The following is a 21,610-nucleotide window of genomic DNA, read 5'->3' as shown; positions in this document are numbered from 1 at the left end:
ATGTAGTCGCCGCCGCGCCGAGAGGCACCGCAACTCCCGGCAGCCGCGGCTGCGAGGCATGCCGGGAGATGTAGTCGCCGCCGCGAGAGGCGACGGGCCAGCAGCGGCCGCGCTGAGGCCTCGCAACTCCCGGCAGGCCCTGCGGGAGTGAAGGCATGCCGGGAGCTGCAGTCCGGGGCCCGCCTCTTTTTTTTTTTTTTAATTCTCTTTAGCTCCCGCAAGCCTACTCCGCTCCAAGAATAGAATGGAATAACAAGAGTTGGAAGGGGGCCTTGGAGGTCTTCTAGTCCAACCCGCTGCTCGGGCAGGAAATTCAGGGCCTATCAATGCTAGCCCTTAAGCCAGCATTGCACAACTTTTTTATTCTGTGGCCACATTCTTGACCTGTGGTTGGGGTTCTGCCCACTTAGAATAGAATATGAATTAGGAATGGAATAGAATAAGGAATAGAATAGAATATGAATTAGGAATGGAATAGAATAAGGGATAGAATAGAATATGAATTAGGAATGGAATAGAATAAGGGATAGAATAGAATATGAATTAGGAATGGAACAGAATAAGGGATAGAATAGAATATGAATTAGGAATAGAATAGAATAAGGGATAGAATAGAATATGAATTAGGAATAGAATAGAATAAGGGATAGAATAAGGAATTAGGAATAGAATAGAATAAGGGATAGAATAGAATATGAATTAGGAATAGAATAGAATAAGGGATAGAATCGAATATGAATTAGGAATAGAATCGAATATGAATTAGGAATAGAATAAGGAATAGAATATGAATTAGGATAGAATAGAATAAGGGATAGAATAGAATATGAATTAGGAATAGAATAGAATAAGGAATAGAATAAGGAATTAGGAATAGAATAGAATAACAGAGTTGGAAGGGACCTTGGAGGTCTTCTAGTCCAACCCCCAGCTTAGTCAGGAATTCAGTGGTCATCAAGGAGCCCTGCACAACTGTTTCTCTGGCCACATTATGACCTGTATCCGATGCAGAAGCCGGACAGCCCTCTACAAGAGAGGCACCCCCTTCCCAGCGTCCTCTGCAGCACCGAGGGCCCTTTGGGTCCTCAGCCGGGACACCTCCCCTGTTTTAAAGGCAGGGCCAGGCCACCTCCTCCTCCACCCTACCTTATGACACCTGCCAAGGCCTCACCTGCTGAACCGGTTGGGCCTGATGAGTCAAGAAGCTGCCTGAAGAGGCAACTCACACAGCCACCTGCCATGGCAATATCAGCCTGGTTCCCCAGGAGCTGCCAGTTAAGGGCCTGGCACTTACCATCTTGAGGAAGGGGGAAGGTGCTGCGGGCGTTTCCAAAACCTATTGCACCACCAGCAGGCGGAAGGGCTGCACCGAACTGGTTTTTCTGGCCGGGTCCCGCAACAAGCAGGGCAGGGAGGCTGAGCGCTGAGAACCATCGACCAGCATTCCATGGAGCCAGCCTGCTGGGAGGGAAGCCTAGGCTGGATGTGGCATGGGTGCCCGGCTGGTGAAAGAAATTGGGCAAGGCTGGCCTTGGCTGGGCAAAGCTACAGCAGTGTCCCTAATAAGGTAAAGGTTCCCCTTCCACATCTGTGCTAGTCGTTCCCGACTCTAGGGGGCGGTGCTCATCTCCGTTCCAAAGCCGAAGAGCCAGCGCTGTCCGAAGACGTCTCCGCGGTCATGTGGCCGGCGTGACTAAACCGCCAAAGGCACACGGGACGCTGTTCCCTTCCCACCAAAGGTGGTCCCTATTTTTCTACTTGCATTTTTAACGTGCTTTCGAATTGCTAGGTTGGCAGAAACTGAGGCAGTTAACAGGAGCTCACTCCGTTATGGTTTCGAATCGCCAAACTGCCAAAGAGCCAGCGCTGTCCGAAGATGTCTCCGTGGTCATGTGGCCGGCGTGACTAAACCGCCGAAGGCGCACAGGACGCTGTTCCCTTCCCACCAAAGGTGGTCCCTATTTTTCTACTTGCATTTTTTAACAGGCTTTCGAACTGGCAAAGCTGGGAAAAGTCACAGGAGCTCATTCCGTTACATGGCGCTAGGGATTCGAACCGCCGACCTTTCTGATCGACAAGTCAGCGTCTTAGCCACTGAGCCACCTGGGTGTCCCTAATATTTACCCCCAGAAAAGGGGCGCCGCCAGCACACAAATGCCGCCTTCCATTCTCCTCCCGCCAAATGCCCACCCCTCTTCGGCCCTGCAACCCTCCAATTTGGTTGCACTTGAGTGACACCTTTAAAAAAAAAAAAAATCTAACGGACAACCGCTATGAGAAAACGCATCTTTTATTTTTAAAATCCAAAACGTTTACATGTTTCTCCCAGTTGAGAAGCAACCGCCCCCCACACACCTGCCAAATACGTCCTTATTATAATTTTTTTGGTAAAAAGGAAGATGCGAGCTACAAAGATGTCACCCGGTCATCGGCAAAAGAGCCCAACTGTCTCCCAATGCTACTCCAGCAGCAGCCAAGCGGGCCGAGGCAAGGAAGGGCGAAGAAGGGCAGCCCTGCAACATAGTGGGCAGATTCCTGAGAGGCCCCCGGCCCGCCGTTGCGTGGCCACCCGTGATCTTGGCCTTCCTTCGGCGTACGAGCACAGAGCGAGATCCAGACTGCTCCTCCGCGAATTATACGCAAACCCCCTTTACGACGGGCAAGTGCTTTTGCAGACACTCGCAATGCTGCCCTCCAGCCGCTCTCTCTCTTTCTGCCCGGAAGTGCAGCCCTCGAAACTCACACTTAAAGGTGCGTTTCGAAAGCATCACCACCTTGGCTGACGGTCAGGATTCTCCTGTGCCATTGCTGCTGGGATGCAGCACCCAAGTCCACAGAGTACCTTCAGGGGCACATGGCAAGGGGAACTCCTGCCGTGCAGAGCCCCTCCTACCTTCCCATCATAAAGGGCCTGGGTCTCTTCCCCACTGCTCCTCCCTCGCCGTCGGAGATCAGCAACCCTAGCCAAAGGCCACAGCATTTGTCCAATCAAAAGGAAACACCAGCTGTGCGCCGTCGCCCAAACCCACATTTCGAAAACTCTCCCGCCGCTCTGAATTATTATGGGGACTGGACAGATTCCCGTCCCATCTCTAAAGCTGCAGAGGAAAATCCAAGGCTTCAGAAACAGAGGAAGCCCACCTCCCACCTTGGCCAGTCCTGGGCTGGGGAATCGGCGACCAATGAATCTCTCCCAACGGAAGGGCGGCTCCTGGCCTCTCCCCGCTATAAATGTGATCGGCAGCTCACAAATTCCCTGCTCTTCGTTTCAAATCTCCAATGCTTAATACCGTCCATTAAGGGAGGCTCACAGCAAGCAGCTCCCCCACCTGCCCTAACCTCCCCAGGAAAAAACCGGAAAGCGCCACAGCTCCTCCGTCATCCGTCTCTGTTGCCTAGCTCTGCTGTCCCCTTACCAAGCCCAGCACCGTCATACCACCGCACCCAAAGCTGCGTTTCGGCCTGCACTAAGAAGGGCCAGAAGCCCCCTGAGGCCTCTTGGGACCAGCCTCAAGACCAGAGGGGCTGCAGCTTGACTCCACGGTACCCCCAAAAGCGCTGCCCCTTTGGGGCACTCTCAAATTTCACCCACAGCTGCAAGCTAAGCAGAATCGGGAGGCCAGTCACACGGCTGGCACGCGGTGTCCCCCAGGGAGGAGGGGTGAGAAGGGGGGGTGCCACACACCGCACCACCCTGAGCACTCTGGCCTTCACCAAGGTTAAGCGCCCCCTTCGGACCTGGGCCCGTGCTTTCTAAGCCCCCAATTTGCGTCTCGTCGTAAAGCCATATATTTAAATAAAGTTTTAATTCCGTGAACCTATAGCCCAGAACGAGAGTTAGTAACAAAATGGCGGATTTCGTACAATGCTAATCTTTTGTTTCTTTTAAAATGGCCCAAAATTCAACCAGGGAAATAGGAGAGATGAAACCTGGTTGAAAATAATGGATATTTTAATTCCCTTTTCTTTCCTTTAAAAAAAAAAAAGGTATCAAACGTAGTCACTGGGGGGGGGGGAAGAGGGGGGGCGCTCGTTTAGAAAGGCAGCCTTGGCTATGTGGGCACCACAATGTTCCTGGCTAACAAGATGAGCAGGGCCAGATCAGCGTTCCCCCCCGCGTGCTCCAGAGCCTCTCCGGCTTCTTGCGGTGTAAAGCCAGCCCCCACAATCTGATCGAGGTTTGCGGCGAGGGCAGGAGGGGGAGGAGAGCTGGGCTTCGAATCCCCAGGGGAGAAGGACGAGGGCTCAGGATGCTCACCGGAGGAGTCTCCCGCTTCTTCCGGGGAAGGGCTGCAACTGCCCCGGGCGGTGCAGGACTCCTGAGGGCCGAACGAGGCAAGAGGGCTCTGCCCCACAGTAGTGGAGCCAGGATGCAGCCCAGAGGATACGAGCTGGGCCGGCATCTTTAGGCACTCCTCGGCCTGTGGCAGAGGCCACGCCACCAAAGGGGTCGCCTGGAGGGAGTCGCCGCAGCCACAGGCCGCTTGGGCAGCCTCTTGCTGGCCTCCAGCTAAGTGGGGCTCTTCTAGCATCTCTATCCCGGCCTCCAAGCGGGAGAGAGCCGCTCGCTCACAGGAAGGTGAACCCTCCTCGGCCGCAGCCGGCTCTTCGGGAAGAACCTCCAGCGAGGGGCAGCTCCCTTCCTGCTGAGCCACCCCTCTCCGGAAGTCGTGTTTCGAACTCACAACCAGGAGCTGGTGGAGCTCCTTCAGGGCCGAGGCAAGGGAGATGCCCGCCTCTTCTTCTTGATCCTTGGGCCAGCTAACGGCGACGTTTCCGGGCTCAGCCGAGCTGCTCGCTGGGGAGGGAAGACCGAGGGGCAGAGGAAGGCCGTGGCATTCGTGCAATCCGGGCTCTGTCCCAGAGGCCGGGTCGCTTATGTCGGCTGACTCAAGGAAGTGTGGGTCCGGAACCTCTGGGGCAGGGGGACGTTCAAGCGAGAGATTGTCTCCTGGCGGCTGGGCTGGACTGCCCTCTGGCCTCTCTTCAGCCTCTTGGGACATCTCTCCTTCCTCTGCAGCAGTGGTCAGTGGCGAGGAAACGCCCCCCAGATGCCGAGGCTCTCTCCATTCACCCGAAGGAAGCTTGGGAGGCTCTAGCAGCAGGGGAGCGTCAGGCTCGCTCATCTCTAGGGACGGACTGCCCTCTCCCCCCGTCCCCAGAGGCTCGTGGCCAGGAGCAGCCTTCTCCGATAGGCAGCTGGAAGCAGCATGTACGTTTTGGGGGGTCGCCGAGCCCCCCAGGAGGGAATGGGCCCCGGCGCCTGCCAGATTCAGTGGGGAGGCCGGGGGCTTCTTGCTCCCCAACCCTCCCTGGGGCTCCAGCAGAGAATCCAGCGATTTCCCAGCTCTGGGACTTTCAGGCTCCACCTGGCCGCCGAGGGGGGAGCAGACGGCCGGAGCCGAGGCCGAGCGATCGAGCAGCAATCGGCTTGCGGGGCTGTCAGTAATCTTCAGACCAAGTTCTGGAAAACAAACTGGAGGTTTAAAGCCGTCTGAAGTTGGTTGCGATGGAGGTCCAAGTGAGGTAGTTTCTGTATCGCTAGTCTCTGCGCACACAAGAGGGGAGAAGAGAAGGGGAAAAGGTTTAAGGTTAAGAACCCCAGAGGTCGCAGAGTAAACGGGGAGGCCCTACGAGCGAGCGACTTAAGAGCGGCAGCAGGGAAAGCTGTCTTTCCCCCCCCCCAACATGCTCCTTTCACAAGGGAGGGGTGCAAGCGGGAACGGCTCTTCCCCCTCCATCTATCTCCAAATAGGCTCCTTTCCCCCCCTTGTGTTGTACGGGCAGGTAGGCAGGCCAAAGCAGCTGCAAGCAAGCAACGAGCCATGCAGCCATCCCGGACAAACCCCCACTCCCTCCCTTTTCAATTTCACTGCAGTTAAGATCTTAACCGACTTCCTGATTTGCAAGGAGCAGAAACCACGACAGGTGAGCCCCCTCCTGCAGCCCCCCCCCTCCTGCACGACTCCAGAAGAAAATTGCTCTGCCAGGTTTCCGGGTGAAGGTGGTCCCATCGGGTCAGCTCGAGCCAACCCCCCCCCCCCCGACGGTGCCCTTCGCCACGCCCCACATGCATCAGCCGAAGCAACCCCCAGCAAAGAAGCAGGCACCGCTTTCCGAGGGACGGGAGCAGAAAGCCAGAAACACCATTTGGAATCGAGCGGCTCAGCCAAGCGATCCGGCTGAGGCAGCCAAGCGGTAAGGATCTGCACCGCCGTGCACCGGCCCGGCCCTCCTCAGCTGCCATTATTCCAGCAAGGACGAGATGGGACCCAGGAGCGTTCCCGAACGAGCCCCGTTGCTGCTGGAGTCCTCCGCTGGGGTCCTCCCGTCTCAGATCCAAGTTGGCGGCCCCTTCCACCCGCCCGCCCTCCCTGCCTGCAGGAGCCGCGAGAGGGAGGAAGCGCTGGCAGTACCTGGTGTGTGGCCCCCTCCAGCGGCAGCAAAACATTACATGCATCTAGGCTTCTGGCATTCTGTTCAGATTAGGAGACAAACACACCAAACGTGGGTTAGCACAAACACGCCACATGCACCCTGGCTCCGGGGTGGTCCGGCGGCCCTTCCTGGCCCCCCACCCACCCTTCCTGGCCTGTCTTCCAAAGTCCTCGTCTCTGAGCGGCCGCTGGCTTTGCTGGGCGAAGGGCCTCCTTCCTTCCTGGCTCTAGGCTCAACTCTAGCGCTGACTTGCTGACTTTTGCGTTGCTGCTGCTTGCTGCCTGTCTGATGGCCGCCGCTCTTCCTCGTCTCTTTCTGCCATTAGGGAAGGGCAGCCTGACCGGGGGACACAAGAGCCCCCTGGGCTGAAGGGCTCCAACGCTCGTCCCGGATGGGGAGATTCTCCAGATTGTCCAGCACATCTCGTCCCGGATCATCCGCCTTCTCCTCGGCTGCTGGGCAATGCCAGCTAGGCCTGCCGTCGCCCCCCCCCAAAGGCTCCGGCGGGAAACGCTCTTCTCTCCTGATCCTGCGTGACTGTCCTGTCCTCTCTCTGGACTTTCTCAAGAGTTCCTTCCTCTTCCTGTCCTCTGAGCTGGCTGCCAGGACATGTCCAGTCAGCGAGGCTGATGCCCGCCAATTTCTCTGTCCGAGGAGCTCTGCATCTCTGCCAGATGCCCTTCAAATCCAACGCGGAATGGAACTTCGGCCCCCAAGGAGCCCAACTGCTCTCTCTTTCTCTGTGTGTCTCTGCCTCTCTCTCTTTCTCTGTGTCCTTCTTTCTCTCCGTGTCTCTCTCTTTCTGTGTGTGTCTCTTTCTTGCTGTCTCTCTCTCTCTCTCTTTCTCTGTGTCATTCTTTCTCTCCGTGTCTCTCTTTCTGTCTCTCTCTCTCTCTGTCTTTCTCTGTGTCCTTCTTTCTCTCCGTCTCTCTTTCTCGCTGTCTCTCTCTCTCTCTGTCTTTCTCTGTGTCCTTCTTTCTCTCCGTGTCTCTCTCTTTCTGTGTGTGTCTTTCTCTGTCTCTCTCTGTCTTTCTCTGTGTCCTTCTTTCTCTCCGTGTCTCTCTCTTTCTCGCTGTCTCTCTCTCTGTCTTTCTGTGTCCTTCTTTCTCTCCCTGTCTCTCTCTTTCTGTGTGTGTCTCTTTCTCCGTCTCTCTGTCTTTCTCTGTGTCCTTCTTTCTCTCCCTTTCTCTCTTTCTCGCTGTCTCTCTCTCTCTGTCTTTCTCTGTGTCCTTCTTTCTCTCCGTCTCTCTCTTTCTGTGTGTGTCTCTTTCTCTGTCTCTCTCTGTCTTTCTGTGTCCTTCTTTCTCTCCGTGTCTCTTTCTCGTTGTCTCTCTCTCTGTCTTTCTCTGTGTCCTTCTTTCTCTCCCTGTCTCTCTCTTTCTGTGTGTGTCTCTTTCTCTGTCTCTCTCTCTTTCTCTGTGTCCTTCTTTCTCTCCCTTTCTCTCTCTTTCTCGCTGTCTCTCTCTCTCTCTGTCTTTCTCTGTGTCCTTCTTTCTCTCCCTGTCTCTCTTTCTGTGTGTGTCTCTTTCTCTGTCTCTCTCTGTGTCCTTCTTTCTCTCCGTGTCTCTCTCTTTCTCGCTGTCTCTCTCTCTCTGTCTTTCTCTGTGTCCTTCTTTCTCTCCGTCTCTCTCTTTCTGTGTGTGTCTCTTTCTCTGTCTCTCTCTGTCTTTCTGTGTCCTTCTTTCTCTCCCTGTCTCTCTCTTTCTGTGTGTGTCTCTTTCTCTGTCTCTCTCTGTCTTTCTCTGTGTCCTTCTTTCTCTCCGTGTCTCTCTCTTTCTGTGTCTCTCTCTCTCAATCTCTCTCTCTGAGCCTCTTTCTCTCTGTTTCTCTCTCTTTCTCTGTCTCTTTGTGTCTCTTTCTCTCTTTGTCTCTCTCTCTTTCTCTCTCTCTTTCTCTCTCTGTGCCTCTCTTTCTCTCTCTCTGCTTTTCTGTCTCTCTTTCTCTCTCTGTGCCTCTCTTTCTCTCCGTTTCTTTCTCTCTCTTTCTCTCTCACTCTCTCGCTGCCGCCCCGCAAAGAAAGGACCTTTTACAACCAACCACAAAAGACAAGAACCACGTTCAGGGAGGCTGAACTGCACAGGGCAGTTGAGGGAAGGTGCCCATGCTTCCCATCACACAGAGCCTCCTGGGGGGGACAGAGAGCCCCCAACCTATCATGAAGTGGCGAGACCGGCCATCAGAGAGTGAGGGGATGCAGGAGGGGGTGCCACAGGGCAAAAGGGCCTTCCTCTGCCCAGGCCAGGAGGGGAGGGGGAAGAGAGGGGTGGGCGAGCTGGGGAGTGATCGGGCTAAGTAAAACTCAAGACTAAGGTGGATCTCTTAAGGGAAGAGTTTTAATGCCAGGATATAAGGATACAAGGCCTCTGCTTGACTGACCACATAGCATGTTTCTCGGGGGGTGGGGTGGGGAGGATGGAGGGGAGGGGTGCAGAGCTGCTATAAAAGGGTACAAAGGGGATGAGCCGAGGGGCTGGAGACTGGGCGGCGCTTTCTTCGCCTGGCTTTCTGATGTCTGAGGCGGCCAGCGTGCATCAATCCACCTGTAACTTAACGGGGCCAAAAGAAGAGGAGGATGAAGGAAGCTCCCCAAAAAAACAGACCAAGTTACCGTATTTTTCGGAGTATAAGACGCTCCAAAGTATAAGACGCACCTAGCTTTTGGGGGAGGAAAGCAAGGGAGAAAAAAATCTGCCTCTGCCTCCCAGCAATTTGCCTCCTTGCACCAAACAGCAAACAGACGATGTACACGGTTTGTGGAGTTACATTTCAGACTATACTTGTACAGATGCTGTTAAAATTGAAAGTGGCTTTCTGGAAGTATACGTTCTTCTCTGTTATTTAAAAAGAAGATATAATAGCACTGGGCCTCTTCAGATCAAGCCTTTATTTTAAAAAGCTTCTTCATTTTGATAAGCTGTTTAGAACAATAATAAAGCAGTCTTTAAAAAATAAGTCTTAATAATTTGAACATTCTATAGGCATTTATAGTGATTGACTTACCGCCTTGCAGCAAAGAGCAAACATCCTGTTTCAGTTTAGCCTGATTAGAAGAAGAAAAATCTGCCTCTCCCTCCCAGCAATTTGCCTCCTTGCAGCAAAGAGCAAGTTTCACTTTCAATTTCAGTTTAAGCACTAGCTGTTTCAGGCTGCAGGGATTGCCATAGCCTATTGCCTCCGCAAGCCCCATTTTCCCAGTTTGCTGCAAGGAGGTAAATTGATGGGAGGCAGAGGCCAAAGGGTGGGGGCCGGTGGGTGGGCGGGCCTACATTCGGTGTATAAGACGCACTCAAATTTTCACCATCTTTTGGTGGGGAAAAGGTACGTCTTATACTCCGGAAAATACGGTACTTCTGCTGCCTGCTTCTAGGTTTGGCAAAGTCTGATGCATCTTTCCCGATTCTGGGAGCTGGGGGGGTTGGGGGGGGGAGAAACAACAGTTCCAGAACAAGCCCCTTTGAGTCCACAGGTCCTAGTAGGATGCCAAGACTCAGAGAAAAGGTGGGTTCACCCTCAAGAGAGCCATCCCAGGGACTTGGCAAATGGGGGGGGGGGGGAGAGCGCGCGAACAGAACAGCGGCCCTGGAGAAAGTGAAGGCTACGAATTCGATGGGAGAAGAACTCTGCCGAAGACAGAGAGGACGCATTTTCTCCCCAGGCGCCGCTGGAGATGAAACATTGGTTAAAAGAGAATTAAATTACTCACCTAAGGTTTCCTGTTTTGGATAACTGGGTGGGTGGGGTGGGGGGCAAAATCTTAAAATCTCTTCTCTGCTTAAAAGCTGTTAAATCACAGCTCCTGCAATGCGCCTCCCTTGTGGGAAAACCGGAAGGCGGTCGCAATTTTGGCGGCCCCACCAAAAAAGGGGGAGTGGTGTCCTCTGTCACAGACCCCCTTCACGCCTTGACCATCCTCCTCCCCTCCCGCCCAAGACCCTGAAGAGGCAGCTTTTCCTGGGCGCTCCTTCCAAATTACAAACAAATCAAAAGCGTCTCTTTCCCCCAATTTTAGCACCGCAAGATAACGCTGGCCATAATCTTTCGAATGTGCATAACTCCCCTTTCTGGGATGTTCCGTTCTCTGGCAAGCACCCCACTCCACCCTGCATGAGCTGTTTCCTCCCAGGCCACCTACCTGCTTCCTCAGCAGATTTCTGAAGGGCTTCGGCCAGCTCTTGATCGGCCAGCTCTTCTGGCCGCATGTCGTCCCGTCCCGGCCCGTAAGCCAGCTTGGCACATTCGGGTAGCTCCCCCTCAGGCAGGAAGCTCGTCTGAGAGCCGGTGGTGCCAATCACCAGCATATTGTTCTTTAAATCGATGGAACACTGAGGGAGGAAGAAAGGCGAGGAGGCTGAACCTGGCCGGGGGCTGCCGGGGGAAACTGCCCACAAAGCTTTTGGATCTTTGGCCTGCCACACTTTCTATTATTCGACTATGCATTTTCTATTGTGGGAAAATGGGAGGAGGGATTGTATGAGTTAGAGGATATGTAGCCATAACAACGTTCTTTCTAGAAAGCCAAGGTCATCCTTTGTCTTTGCACCTATGCACCTGTCCGGAACGGGATGGGTGGAACTGCCAGTATGGCAGTGTAAGGTTGGACCATGTGATGGACTGGTGAGTGCGGGGGCAAGATCGTGAACTTTCAACTGGGTAGGGGAAACCGGGAAGCTTTCAGATTTGGGTTTTCCCAGATGTGCCAACATGGCTCTCTTAATCCTGCCCCATACATCCCTGCGACCAATTCGCTCTCACAGAGAGGGACTCCTCCGGGTGCCGTACACTAAGCAATGCCAGAGGGCGGAGCTGAGGGGTAGGGCCTTCTCTGTGATGGGCCCAGCCCTCTGGAATGACCTCCCCCGACATTAGGACAACTACCGATCTCCGCTCCTTCCGCACGAAACTCAAGACCCACCTGTTCCAACTAGCCGGCCTGGCTTGAATTATAACTACATTTTCTAATCCCCCTGAACAATTTTAAATTTTAAATTAATTCTGACTTTTTGGGTATTTTAATTGTTTTAATCTTACTCTGTTGTTTTAACTCATGATTATTTATTTATGTATTGTAAAATGTTTTTGTATATACCTCCTCCTCGTCATTTGTTTGTATATTGAATTGTACGCCGCCCCGAGTCCCTTTGTGGAGAGGGAGCGGCCTATAAATTGAATTAATAACAATAATAATAATAATAATAATAATAATAATAATAATAATAATAATAATAATAATAATAATAATAATAATAAATCAATTGGAACTTAGAGCAATACTTTGCCTTGGACTCTGATTTACTTTTGGATGCCGTTTGGAACCCTGACACCAGGAATGGAAGGAGACCCTCAGAAGGTGCTGCCTGCAAGGGAGCGCCACTCCTGCCAGCTTCAGACGCCCACCACTCACCTGGTGCCTCTTCAGCATGTCCAGGCCCAACAGCATGTCCATGGGCTGCTCCTCCAGGATGGAGAAGGAGCACGGGAGGAAATCCCCCTCGATCTGCACCTGAGCTGCGGCAGAAAAGATGGCGGGTAGGCGTGCCTTCCACCCAGAAGCCGGCCTCCGTCGAGGGAGGGTGTCGCCGGCTGCCTCCTCCCCAAACACCTACCCAGGTGCACCCTGCCAATGATCCGCTGGGTGCCCACGCCCCGGGCGATGCCAGCCCAGCGCCGGTCCACCAGTCGCATGATGTTGCACCGCTCAGCGCACGCCTGGCTCATGATGGTCATCTGGGCACCTGCCGAGAGGGCATGCCAAGTTGAAAATAATTTCCCCCCCCACCCGGGGAGGGGGGGGGGGAAACGGACTCATCCCGAATGCAATCTCATGCTTTGCTGTCATCCCTCTGCCCAAGGATGCCCAGCATTGCCCCGCAACCGGCTTCCTCCAAACCCTCCGCCATCGTGGCTAGCCACGCCCGGCAGGAAAAGGAGAGGGGAGGGAGCCAGACGGACCTGAGTCCACGAAGGCCTTCACGGGATGGCCATTGACTTTGCAGTTGATATACAGCATCACCACCTGGCCAAAGCTCTCAGGAGCCTCTTCCATCGCGATGGTCATGTTCTCCTCGATGTTCTGCTGCCTGAAGGCAGACCATCAAAACCGGTCAAAAGCCTTCTTGGGCCGGATCCCTCCAGACCCAGCCCTCCACGTGCCTCTCCTGGCTACCGGCCGGCTACCTGATGTCCTCCTCGATCTTGGCCTGAGCTTCCAGGTCGAAAGGGTCAGCGGAGAAGAGACGGATCCTCTCCTGCTCCCGGCGCGCTCGGTCCTGCTGCTGCTCCACCAGCACTTGAGTGAATTTTTCTGAGACACAAAACGCAGGGAGGGGAGGGGGTTTGAAAGTCATAGGGCGGGGATGGCGAACCCATGCCACGCCTGCCCAAAGTGGCATGCTGGAGCCATGTTGCCTGGCACACGCGTGACGTTGCCTGTTCCTCTTCCGATCAGCTGGCCGTTGTGTTTGCGGCCGTGCCGGAAACCGGAAAAGCTGGTCTTCCGTTTCCCGGCGTGAGCAATGTCAGCCAGCTGATCTTCGCGCGCACCAGAAACCGGAAGGCTAGCTGGCAGGCGCGCATGTTGGAAACCGGAAGTTCATTTTCCGGTGCACGCATGCCCCCTGGGCAGCTCCTCTTCTGGGTTGCTGCCTGGACGAGCGCCGAAAAGGTTCATCATCACTGTCCTAGGACAAAGTGGCAGCACGGGCCCGCCCCCTGCCCTATTCCTCCTCCACCCACCCTGAGAGCTTCCTCCCACACACCCACCTACCCACCCTGGCAGGACTCACCCAGGTCTCCGCTGAGCAGCGCCTCGGCCAGAGGGGGGTTGCGTTCCTTCAGCAAGGAGAGCTCGTGGGGGTTGGCCAGGAGCATGGCTCGCAAAAGGGCAGGGTTATCCAGGCCTTGCGGGATGGAGGGCGGTTCGGGAGGGACTGGGGTCGGGGCTGGGGCCTGTGAGGGAGCAGGTGGGGTTGGGGTTGGGGCTGGGGGAGGAAGTTGTAGAGACTGGGTGAACTGGGCGGACGTCCCCGGCACGGCGATGCTGCTGAAGTCTATCCTGGGCATCCCTATTTGTGATGGGGGGGAGAAGAAGACAACACCGGATCAGCCTCCACCTGGGTGTTTTGGCTTTCTGGAGTCAGCTCTCCAAAATTTGGAATATATTGTTCTGATCGAGGCTTCCCAAGAGCCTAAAGCAAATTCCTTGTCCTGACAAAAAACCCTTTTATTAATTGACTGTGAATTCTGCTCACTCACATCCAGCAAATTCTTTCGAGGGAGGATTTACAGTCACAGACCTTCTCTGGCTTGGAGAGCTGCCAGGCCGACATCTGCAGAACTTGGCCAGGAGTCTCGGAGAGTCACAAACCAATTAAGGGAACTAATGGTCTCCTGCAAACTCCACTCCCCTTTTGTTCCTCTTTTATTTACTCTGGGAGGGGCCATTCAACGTCCATCTGTGGCCTTCCTCCCAAGTCGACCCCTGTTCTTTAGCTGTTCCCTTCGTCTGGCAACTCTGCCCATGCGCACACTGGGAACAGGCTCCAGCTGTTCGTCTGCCTCACTGATGTCCGACTCTGAAGGCAGCTGATCACTGGCATACGGCTCTGGCCCCCTCTCTGCCTCCGACACAGAGCCCTCATCAGAGCCTTCCCCAGACTCCAGGACCAGCCCATGTTCCTCCCCAACCTCCTCGCTGTCTGAGTCTTCTGCCAGCTCTGCTGGTGGGCCACAACAGACCCACCCCCCACTGTGTCCTCCAGAGACTGCCCGGTTGAGCCGAGCAGCCAGGATGAAGTCATCCAGACTGTTCAAGAACCAAACTAAGGGAGGAAATGGTGGTCATAGCCGACAAAATGTGGATTTATTGCGACTGTGAATGCACCTTGCGTTCTGGCTCCTGTGTTCGTGAACGCTATTCCTGTGAAATCCGCTTTTTTTTTTGCACAGAATTCCAGAAAAAAAATCACCCCTTGAGGATAAACAGTTTGGGGAGCTGCCTTAAGCTCTGGGGAGGGGGGGGGCAGAATCAGCTCCGCTTTCCATAATGTGACCACCTGTGACCCGGGGAGCTATGGAAGCCAAAGAGGGGGAACCCACGAGGAGGAGGAAGGGGTCTCTTACCAGGAAAGGGGGCTGAGGATAGTGCCTGCCCATTCTCCACTTGTTGCAGGATCACCACGTCTCCGTCCTTCAGGCCATAAGACGCCAACGACCGGTGGTTGTCGGTGAGTGGCTGCTCGGCGAAGATGATCTGAGAGGAAGAGACACAGTCAGCCGCTCAAAAGAACAGAGCAGAATGGAATAGAAAAGAATAGAATATCAGAATAAAGAACAGAATAAAAAAGAATAGAATAGAAAAGAATAGAATAGAATAGAATATCAGAATAAGGAATAGAATAGAATATCAGAATAAAGAATGGAGCAGAATGGAATAGAAAAGAATAGACTATAAGAATTCAATTCAATTCAATTCAATTTATTTGATTTGTTAGCCGCTCCCTCTCCACAAGGGACTCGGGGCGGCGTACAATAAAAAGCACATATATATACACAAATACACATACACATATACGAATAAAGAATAGAATAAAAAAGAATAGAATAGAATATCAGAATAAAGAATAGAATAGAATAGAATATCAGAATAAAGAACAGAATGGAATAGAATAGAAAAGAATAGAATATCAGAATAAAGAATAGAATAAAAAAGAATAGAACAGAAAAGAATAGAATAGAATAAAGAATAGAATAGAATAGAATAAAGAACGGAATGGAATAGAATAGAATAGAATACAGAATAGAATAGAATATCAGAATAAAGAACGGAATGGAATAGAATAGAATAGAAGAATAGAATAGAATATCAGAATAAAGAACGGAATGGAATAGAATAGAATAGAATATCAGAATAAAGAATAGAATAGAATATCAATAATAAAGAAAGGAACGGAATAGAATAGAAAAGAATAGAATATCAGAATAAAGAATAGAATAAAAAAGAATAGAATAGAAAAGAATAGAATAGAATATCAGAATAAAGAATAGAATAGAATATCAGAATAAAGAACGGAATGGAATGGAATAGAAAAGAATGGAATATCAGAATAAAGAATAGAATAGAAAAGAATAGAATAGAATATCAGAATAAAGAATGGAATGGAATAGAATAGAATACAGAATAGAATAGAATATCAGAATAAAGAACAGAATGGAATGGAATAGAATAGAATATCAGAATAAAGAATAGAATAAAAAAGAATAGAATAGAATAGAAAAGAATTGAATAACTATCAGAATAAAGAATAGAATAGAAAAGAATAGAATATCAGAATAAAGAATGGAATGGAATAGAATAGAATAGAATACAGAATAGAATATCAGAATAAAGAACAGAATGGAATGGAATAGAATAGAATACAGAATAGAATAGAATATCAGAATAAAGAACAGAATGGAATGGAATAGAATAGAATATCAGAATAAAGAATAGAATAAAAAAGAATAGAATAGAATAGAAAAGAATTGAATAACTATCAGAATAAAGAATAGAATAGAATATCAGAATAAGGAATGGAATGGAATAGAAAAGAATGGATTATCAGAATAAAAATAGAATAGAATAGAATGCAGAATATACTAGAACAGAATATAGACTAGAATGCAGAATAGAATAGAATATCAGAATAAAGAATGGAATGGAATAGAATAAAACATTGGCCAAATGTGTCTTTGGTGCCTAGGCTCTCAGGGTACATAAAAGACAAGATACATTCGTCAAGAATCATAAGGTACAACCCATAATGACAGCCATCGGTACAAATAAAGCAATCAGGGAACAATCAATACCAATAGGAAGGATACAAGCAACAAAGGAAGCGGCCTCCAAAGAGCTGCCCTCCTGGGCTCACCAAGGTCAAGCCAGCCTCGGATGCCAGGGCTATTGAGCCCCGTCTGAAGCCTCCAAACCACCCACCTCTGCAAGTGACCGAACAAAAGCAGCCCAAAACTGGGCTGAAGCAACAGCCATTTTCTCTCCGCGAGCCCATCCCAGACGTGACCCCCTCCTTGGGGTGATATTTTCCAAAGCAGGGGTCCCCAGCCTTTCGGACCTCAGGGACCACCAAATTCATAATTTTAAATCTCGTGGACTACTAATATGACCGGCTGGTTGGGCGTGGCTAAGTGGTCATGTGACTGGGTGGTGATGGCCAACTCGATGTCACTCACGTCGAGGGGCGCCTCGCCAGCCTCTACTTGCCACTCCTCGCTTGCCCGCCCGGGCTCCTTAGGGCCCCAACAGGAAGCAGTTGCTGGAGATAGGCAGCCCCCCATGAGAAAGACTTGGCAAAACAGCTCCGTTCAAATTGGATCTGACCGAGAAGGAGGCTCAGCAGAAGCACCTCACTGAGGACTAGGAGCATAGGCTTTCCAAGCAGAGGGAAGACCTGCGGGAGCGCAAGGCCAGGTACCGGCGCCTGGAGGCTCAGCGGGCTGAGAGGGTCAGCCAGTTCCAGGCCATGATGCAGTCCCACTTGAACGAGGCCCTCCGGCTCTTCGCCACCAGCGGCTCTTCCCTCCAGCCTTCGCCCAAAGCCCCCCACCAGGAGGCTGAAGCAGACCCCAAGTTGGGATTCCTACCCCCTTCTGACCCACAAAAAAAGACCCCGAAGGGGGAGACTCTCTGCAGCAACACAAGCCTTCATTGCACGTATCCGTCCCAGGGGCCGTAGTTTGAGGACCCCTGATTTAGTGCAATGTAAAAAATGCAAATAATTTTTCTACGGACCACCGACATTTTCTCACGGACCTCCAGTACCACTGGTTGGTGACTGCTGTTCCAAAGCATTCCTCAGGCCAGCATGAAGCTGTGGCTTCAAAATGACCAACCCCCCCCCCCTATTTTGCAGTTCTAAGATCCCAACTATCAACGATCTCCCCGTCCAGTGTCACCTTCTTTTGCCCTCCCTGATCGTCTGCAAAGCTTCGGCAGGTAATCTAACTTGGGTAAAGCAATTCACAGAAAGGCTTCCTGGCAGTGCCAGGAAGCGGATCCCGCTGGGGCCCCAGAGACACTGCAAGGATCTGGCAGAAAGCACCGCTTGAAAGAGCCAGGGATTGACCATGGCTATACACCAGCTCAGTGGCCGTGCCATCCGGGTGCAAGACGAGAACGTACACTCAGATCCGCCCGCAGGTGTCCCGCAAGCCAACCGACCGGTTGAAAGGATTGCGGGCTGGCCGGTTGCGTCAGGAGCCGGATCCACCGCCCCCGAGGGAGGGATTAGAATATCAGGAGAGGATCTGGGGCCACCCGGCCTGTGCCCAATGCGGCTGCAGGGGGCAGCGCAAAGCTTTGCCCCATTGGGAGGGAATCTACAGACGGGAGATGCAAAGACTCGGGCCATGGAAAGAACTGGGAATACGTTGAAGGGTTCAAAGCAGCCGCCCTGCCTTTCTGCAAGCAGCTACCCAGGAAACTGGGAGTCAGCGCCCGCTCTGGGTACGGGCAAAGCGGCCACGAATGAAGGCGAATCTATGGGCCCCAGGACAATGTCGCAGGGCCCATTGTGGGTCGGTCTTCTGAGCTTTCGGAGGGATTCGTGCTGGAATCCATCTGAGGAATCCGAACCCGAAACCACCTCTGGTCCCGGTGACCAACCCCGAAGGGACCCTGCAAAGCCCCTGGGCACCCTCCGAGGAGACGGGGCAAGAGGGCAAGGCAGACGACCACAGTCCCAAAATAGATGAGCAGGAACTGAAAGAAGATGGACTCTCAACTGTGGCAGCCGGCCAGACGGTTCCGCAGCCAGAGATCCTCGGCCCAGATGCCCCCACCAACACAGAACCCCCGAGGAGACCCTCCCCGCAAAGCAACACTCCCCCCCTCAGCAACACGAGGGAATACGGAGACCCTGCCCAGCTGTGGGGGGGAGACCAGCCGCCCCATCTGAGGGCATCGAGACCCCTACTCAGCTGCAAGGAGGAGACCAACCCCCCATAAAACACCCCCTCCCCACCATCCGTGCATAGAGACCCCTGCCCGGCTGCTCTCTAAAGAGACCCCTCCCACCATCTATATAGAGACCCCTGACCAGTGCAAGGGGGAGACCAGCCCCCCAATAAAGGCCCCCTCCTCACCATCCAAGTGGAGAGACCCCTGCCCGGCTGCTCCCTAAAGAGACCCCTCCCCACCATCTATATAGAGACCCTTGCCCAGTGCAAGGGGGAGACCAGCCCCCCAATAAAGCAACTAGAGACCCCTGCCCAGTGCAAGGGGGAGACAAGCCCCCCAATAAATGCCCCCTCCCCACCATCCAAGTGCACAGAGACCCCTGCCCGGCTGCTCCCTAAAGAGACCCCTCCCCACCATCTATACACATAGAGACCCCTGCCCAGTGCAAGGGGGAGACCAGCCCTCCAATAAATGCCCCCTCCTCACCCTCCAAGTGCACAGAGACCCCTGCCTGGCTGCTCCCTAAAGAGACCCCTCCCCACCATCTATACACATAGAGACCCCTGCCCAGTGCAAGGGGGAGACAAGCCCCCCAATAAATGCCCCCTCCCCACCATCCAAGTGCACAGAGACCCCTGCCCGGCTGCTCCCTAAAGAGACCCCTCCCCACCATCTATACACATAGAGACCCCTGCCCAGTGCAAGGGGGAGACCAGCCCTCCAATAAATGCCCCCTCCTCACCCTCCAAGTGCACAGAGACCCCTGCCTGGCTGCTCCCTAAAGAGACCCCTCCCCACCATCTATACACATAGAGACCCCTGCCCAGTGCAAGGGGGAGACCAGCCCCCCAATAAATGCCTCCTCCTCACCCTCCAAGTGCACAGAGACCCCTGCCTGGCTGCTCCCTAAAGAGACCCCTCCCCACCATCTATACACATAGAGAACCCTGCCCAGTGCAAGGGGGAGACCAGCCCCCCAATAAATGCCCCCTCCCCACCATCCAAGTGCAGAGACACCTGCCCGGCTGCCCCCTAAAAAGACCCCTCCCCACCACCTCTATACATAGAGACCCTTGCCCAGTGCAAGGGGGAGACCAGCCTCCCCAATAAATGCCCCCTCCTCACCCTCCAAGTGCACAGAGACCCTTGCCCGGCTGCTCCCTAAAGAGACCCCTCCCCACCATCTATACACATAGAGACCCCTGCCCAGTGCAAGGGGGAGACCAGCCCCCCAATAAATGCCCCCTCCCCACTATCCAAGGGCACCGAGACCCCTGCCCGGCTGCAAGGGGCAGACCAGCCCCCCAATAAACGCCCCTTCCTCACCCTCCAAGTGCACAGAGACCCCTGCCCGGCTGCTCCCTAAAGAGACCCCTCCCCACCATCTATACACATAGAGACCCCTGCCCAGTGAAAGGGGGAGACCAGCCCCCCAATAAACGCCCCCTCCTCACCCTCCAAGTGCACAGAAACCCCTGCCCGGCTGCTCCCTAAAGAGACCCCTCCCCACCATCTATATACATAGAGACCCTTGCCCAATGCAAGGGGGAGACCAGCCCCCCAATAAATGCCCCCTCCCCACCATCCAAGTGCATAGAGACCCCTGCCCGGCTGCTCCCTAAAGAGACCCCTCCCCACCATCTATATACATAGAGACCCCTGCCCAGTGCAAGGGGGAGACCAGCCCCCCAATAAATGCCCCCTCCTCACCCTCCAAGTGCACAGAGACCCCTGCCCGGCTGCTCCCTAAAGAGACCCCTCCCCACCATCTATACACATAGAGACCCCTGCCCAGTGCAAGGGGGGGACCAGCCCCACCAATAAATGCCCCCTCCCCACCATCTATACACATAGAAACCCCTGCCCAGTGCAAGGGGGGGACCAGCCCCACCAATAAATGCCCCCTCCCCACCATCCAAGGGCACAGAGACCCCTGCCCGGCTGCTCCCTAAAGAGACCCCTCCCCACCATCTATATAGAGACCCCTGCCCAGTGCAAAAGGGTGACCAGCCCCCCACACTATCCAAGGGCACCGAGACCCCTGCCCGGCTGCAAGGGGCAGACCAGCCGCCCCATGAAGCGCCGGAGGGGGCGCAGCGCAGCCTAGGTAGGCGTCTGATCCTCTCAGCCCCGCTGCCCGGCCGGAGCAAGGGCGGGGACTCTCCAGGGGCCTCTGGGGGAAGGTCGCTCCCTCCCTCCACACAACGACTCCCGGGGCGCGTGCCCGCGGCGGGACGCCTGGTGGGGCGAAGCGAGGGGGGGGTCGCCGGGGGCGCGCACCCACCTGGCTCTCGGTGGCGGGGACGCCGGACTCGAGCGCGCAGAGGGCGCGGAAGTTCTGCAGCTCGAAGTCGGCGTCCACCTGCAGCGAGAAGGTCAGCTCGGAGCGGTCCCGCCGCAGGCAGAACACCGTCAGCAGCATCGCCGCCGCCGCCTCCTCTTCCTCGCCGCGCTGCCGCTGCCGCCGCCGGAAAGCCCCCCTGTCCGAGGCCGCCGCACGGCTGTCGCAAAAACGTCGCGCGTCGGCGCGCGCACGCGCAGGAGGGGAAGAAGGGAGCCTCGCCCCTCGTCGGGGCCCTGCGAGCGAGCCGAGCGGGGGGGGCGGGCAACGAAGGAAACGACTGCCCTCTAAAGGCCACGTCGGGAACGACACCTCGGAGAAATAAAAACTTTTTTTTTAACGGCGCCCTTTTTAAAGTTGATGATTCGGCGTCTTTTATTATTTCCGTGTTTATGATTTAAATAAAATATGTATTGTTAAAATGAAAAGGGCCCCTGGGAGGTCCGTGGGCTAGTGGACACAGCAGAAGGAAACGGCCTCCAAAAGGCCTTCAACCGAGTTAAAAAAAAGGCCTCAGCTGGTTCAATGCTAATGCAAGTGACGGAAAACAGTGCCCTCCTGCGGTCACAATAGGTCTAGCAGCCACAAAAAGAAACACACCTTTAAATGGATTTTAAGGTTATTATTGGACAATAGAACGTGTTTTGTCCTCCTTTTCATTGTAAAACAGTTGGTCACCTTATTATTGTGTACCATTATTATTAAAAGCTTTATTAAAATTAAAAGGACAACTGGAGATCCAGGGACTGCTGAACAGGCACAGAAGGAATACTGCTTCAAAAGCCACAAACCAAGTTAAAAAAGCTTCAATGCAAATGTAAGGGACAGAAAACAGTGCCCTCTTGTGCTCCAAGAAGGTTTAGAAATAAAACATTTTAATG

General features: G+C 53.5%; 1 protein-coding gene across 3 annotated transcripts; it reads right to left on the bottom strand.

The window, feature by feature from the left end:
- Window positions 1-2,272: 2,272 nt before the first annotated feature.
- DDI2 (DNA damage inducible 1 homolog 2) lies at window positions 2,273-20,895 on the bottom strand. 3 transcript variants are annotated; one of them, XM_081954616.1, is made up of 10 exons: window positions 20,673-20,895; window positions 14,557-14,686; window positions 13,221-13,499; window positions 12,613-12,739; window positions 12,388-12,515; window positions 12,042-12,170; window positions 11,840-11,943; window positions 10,571-10,760; window positions 6,417-6,476; window positions 5,411-5,548 (listed from the first exon to the last, which is right to left on the bottom strand). In XM_081954616.1, the coding sequence occupies exons 1-9, from the start codon at window positions 20,808-20,810 to the stop codon at window positions 6,451-6,453; spliced, it is 1,251 nt and encodes a 416-aa protein (XP_081810742.1). In that variant the 5' UTR covers window positions 20,811-20,895; the 3' UTR covers window positions 5,411-5,548; window positions 6,417-6,450. The 3 variants fall into 3 exon arrangements, with proteins under 3 accessions (XP_081810740.1, XP_081810742.1, XP_081810741.1); XM_081954614.1 differs by lacking the exon at window positions 6,417-6,476 and having other exon boundaries at window positions 2,273-5,548; XM_081954615.1 differs by lacking the exons at window positions 5,411-5,548; window positions 6,417-6,476 and adding an exon at window positions 7,850-8,984.
- Window positions 20,896-21,610: the final 715 nt, after the last annotated feature.

This window comes from Natrix helvetica (assembly GCF_964273705.1).
Source record: "Natrix helvetica genome assembly, chromosome: 5".
NCBI classification, from domain to species: Eukaryota; Metazoa; Chordata; class Lepidosauria; order Squamata; family Natricidae; genus Natrix; species Natrix helvetica.
This window is presented reverse-complemented; position numbering and strand designations above follow the sequence as displayed.

Coding starts and splice junctions, on each gene's coding strand:
- DDI2 (XM_081954614.1), bottom strand. CDS start 20,810: ATGCTGCTGACGGTGTTCTGCCTGCGGCGGGACCGCTCCGAGCTGACC. Junction 12,171..12,387: donor GAAGGCCTTCGTGGACTCAG/GTCCGTCTGGCT, acceptor CCCTCTCGGCAG/GTGCCCAGATGACCATCATG. Junction 10,761..11,839: donor ACATGCTGAAGAGGCACCAG/GTGAGTGGTGGG, acceptor TTCCTCCCTCAG/TGTTCCATCGATTTAAAGAA.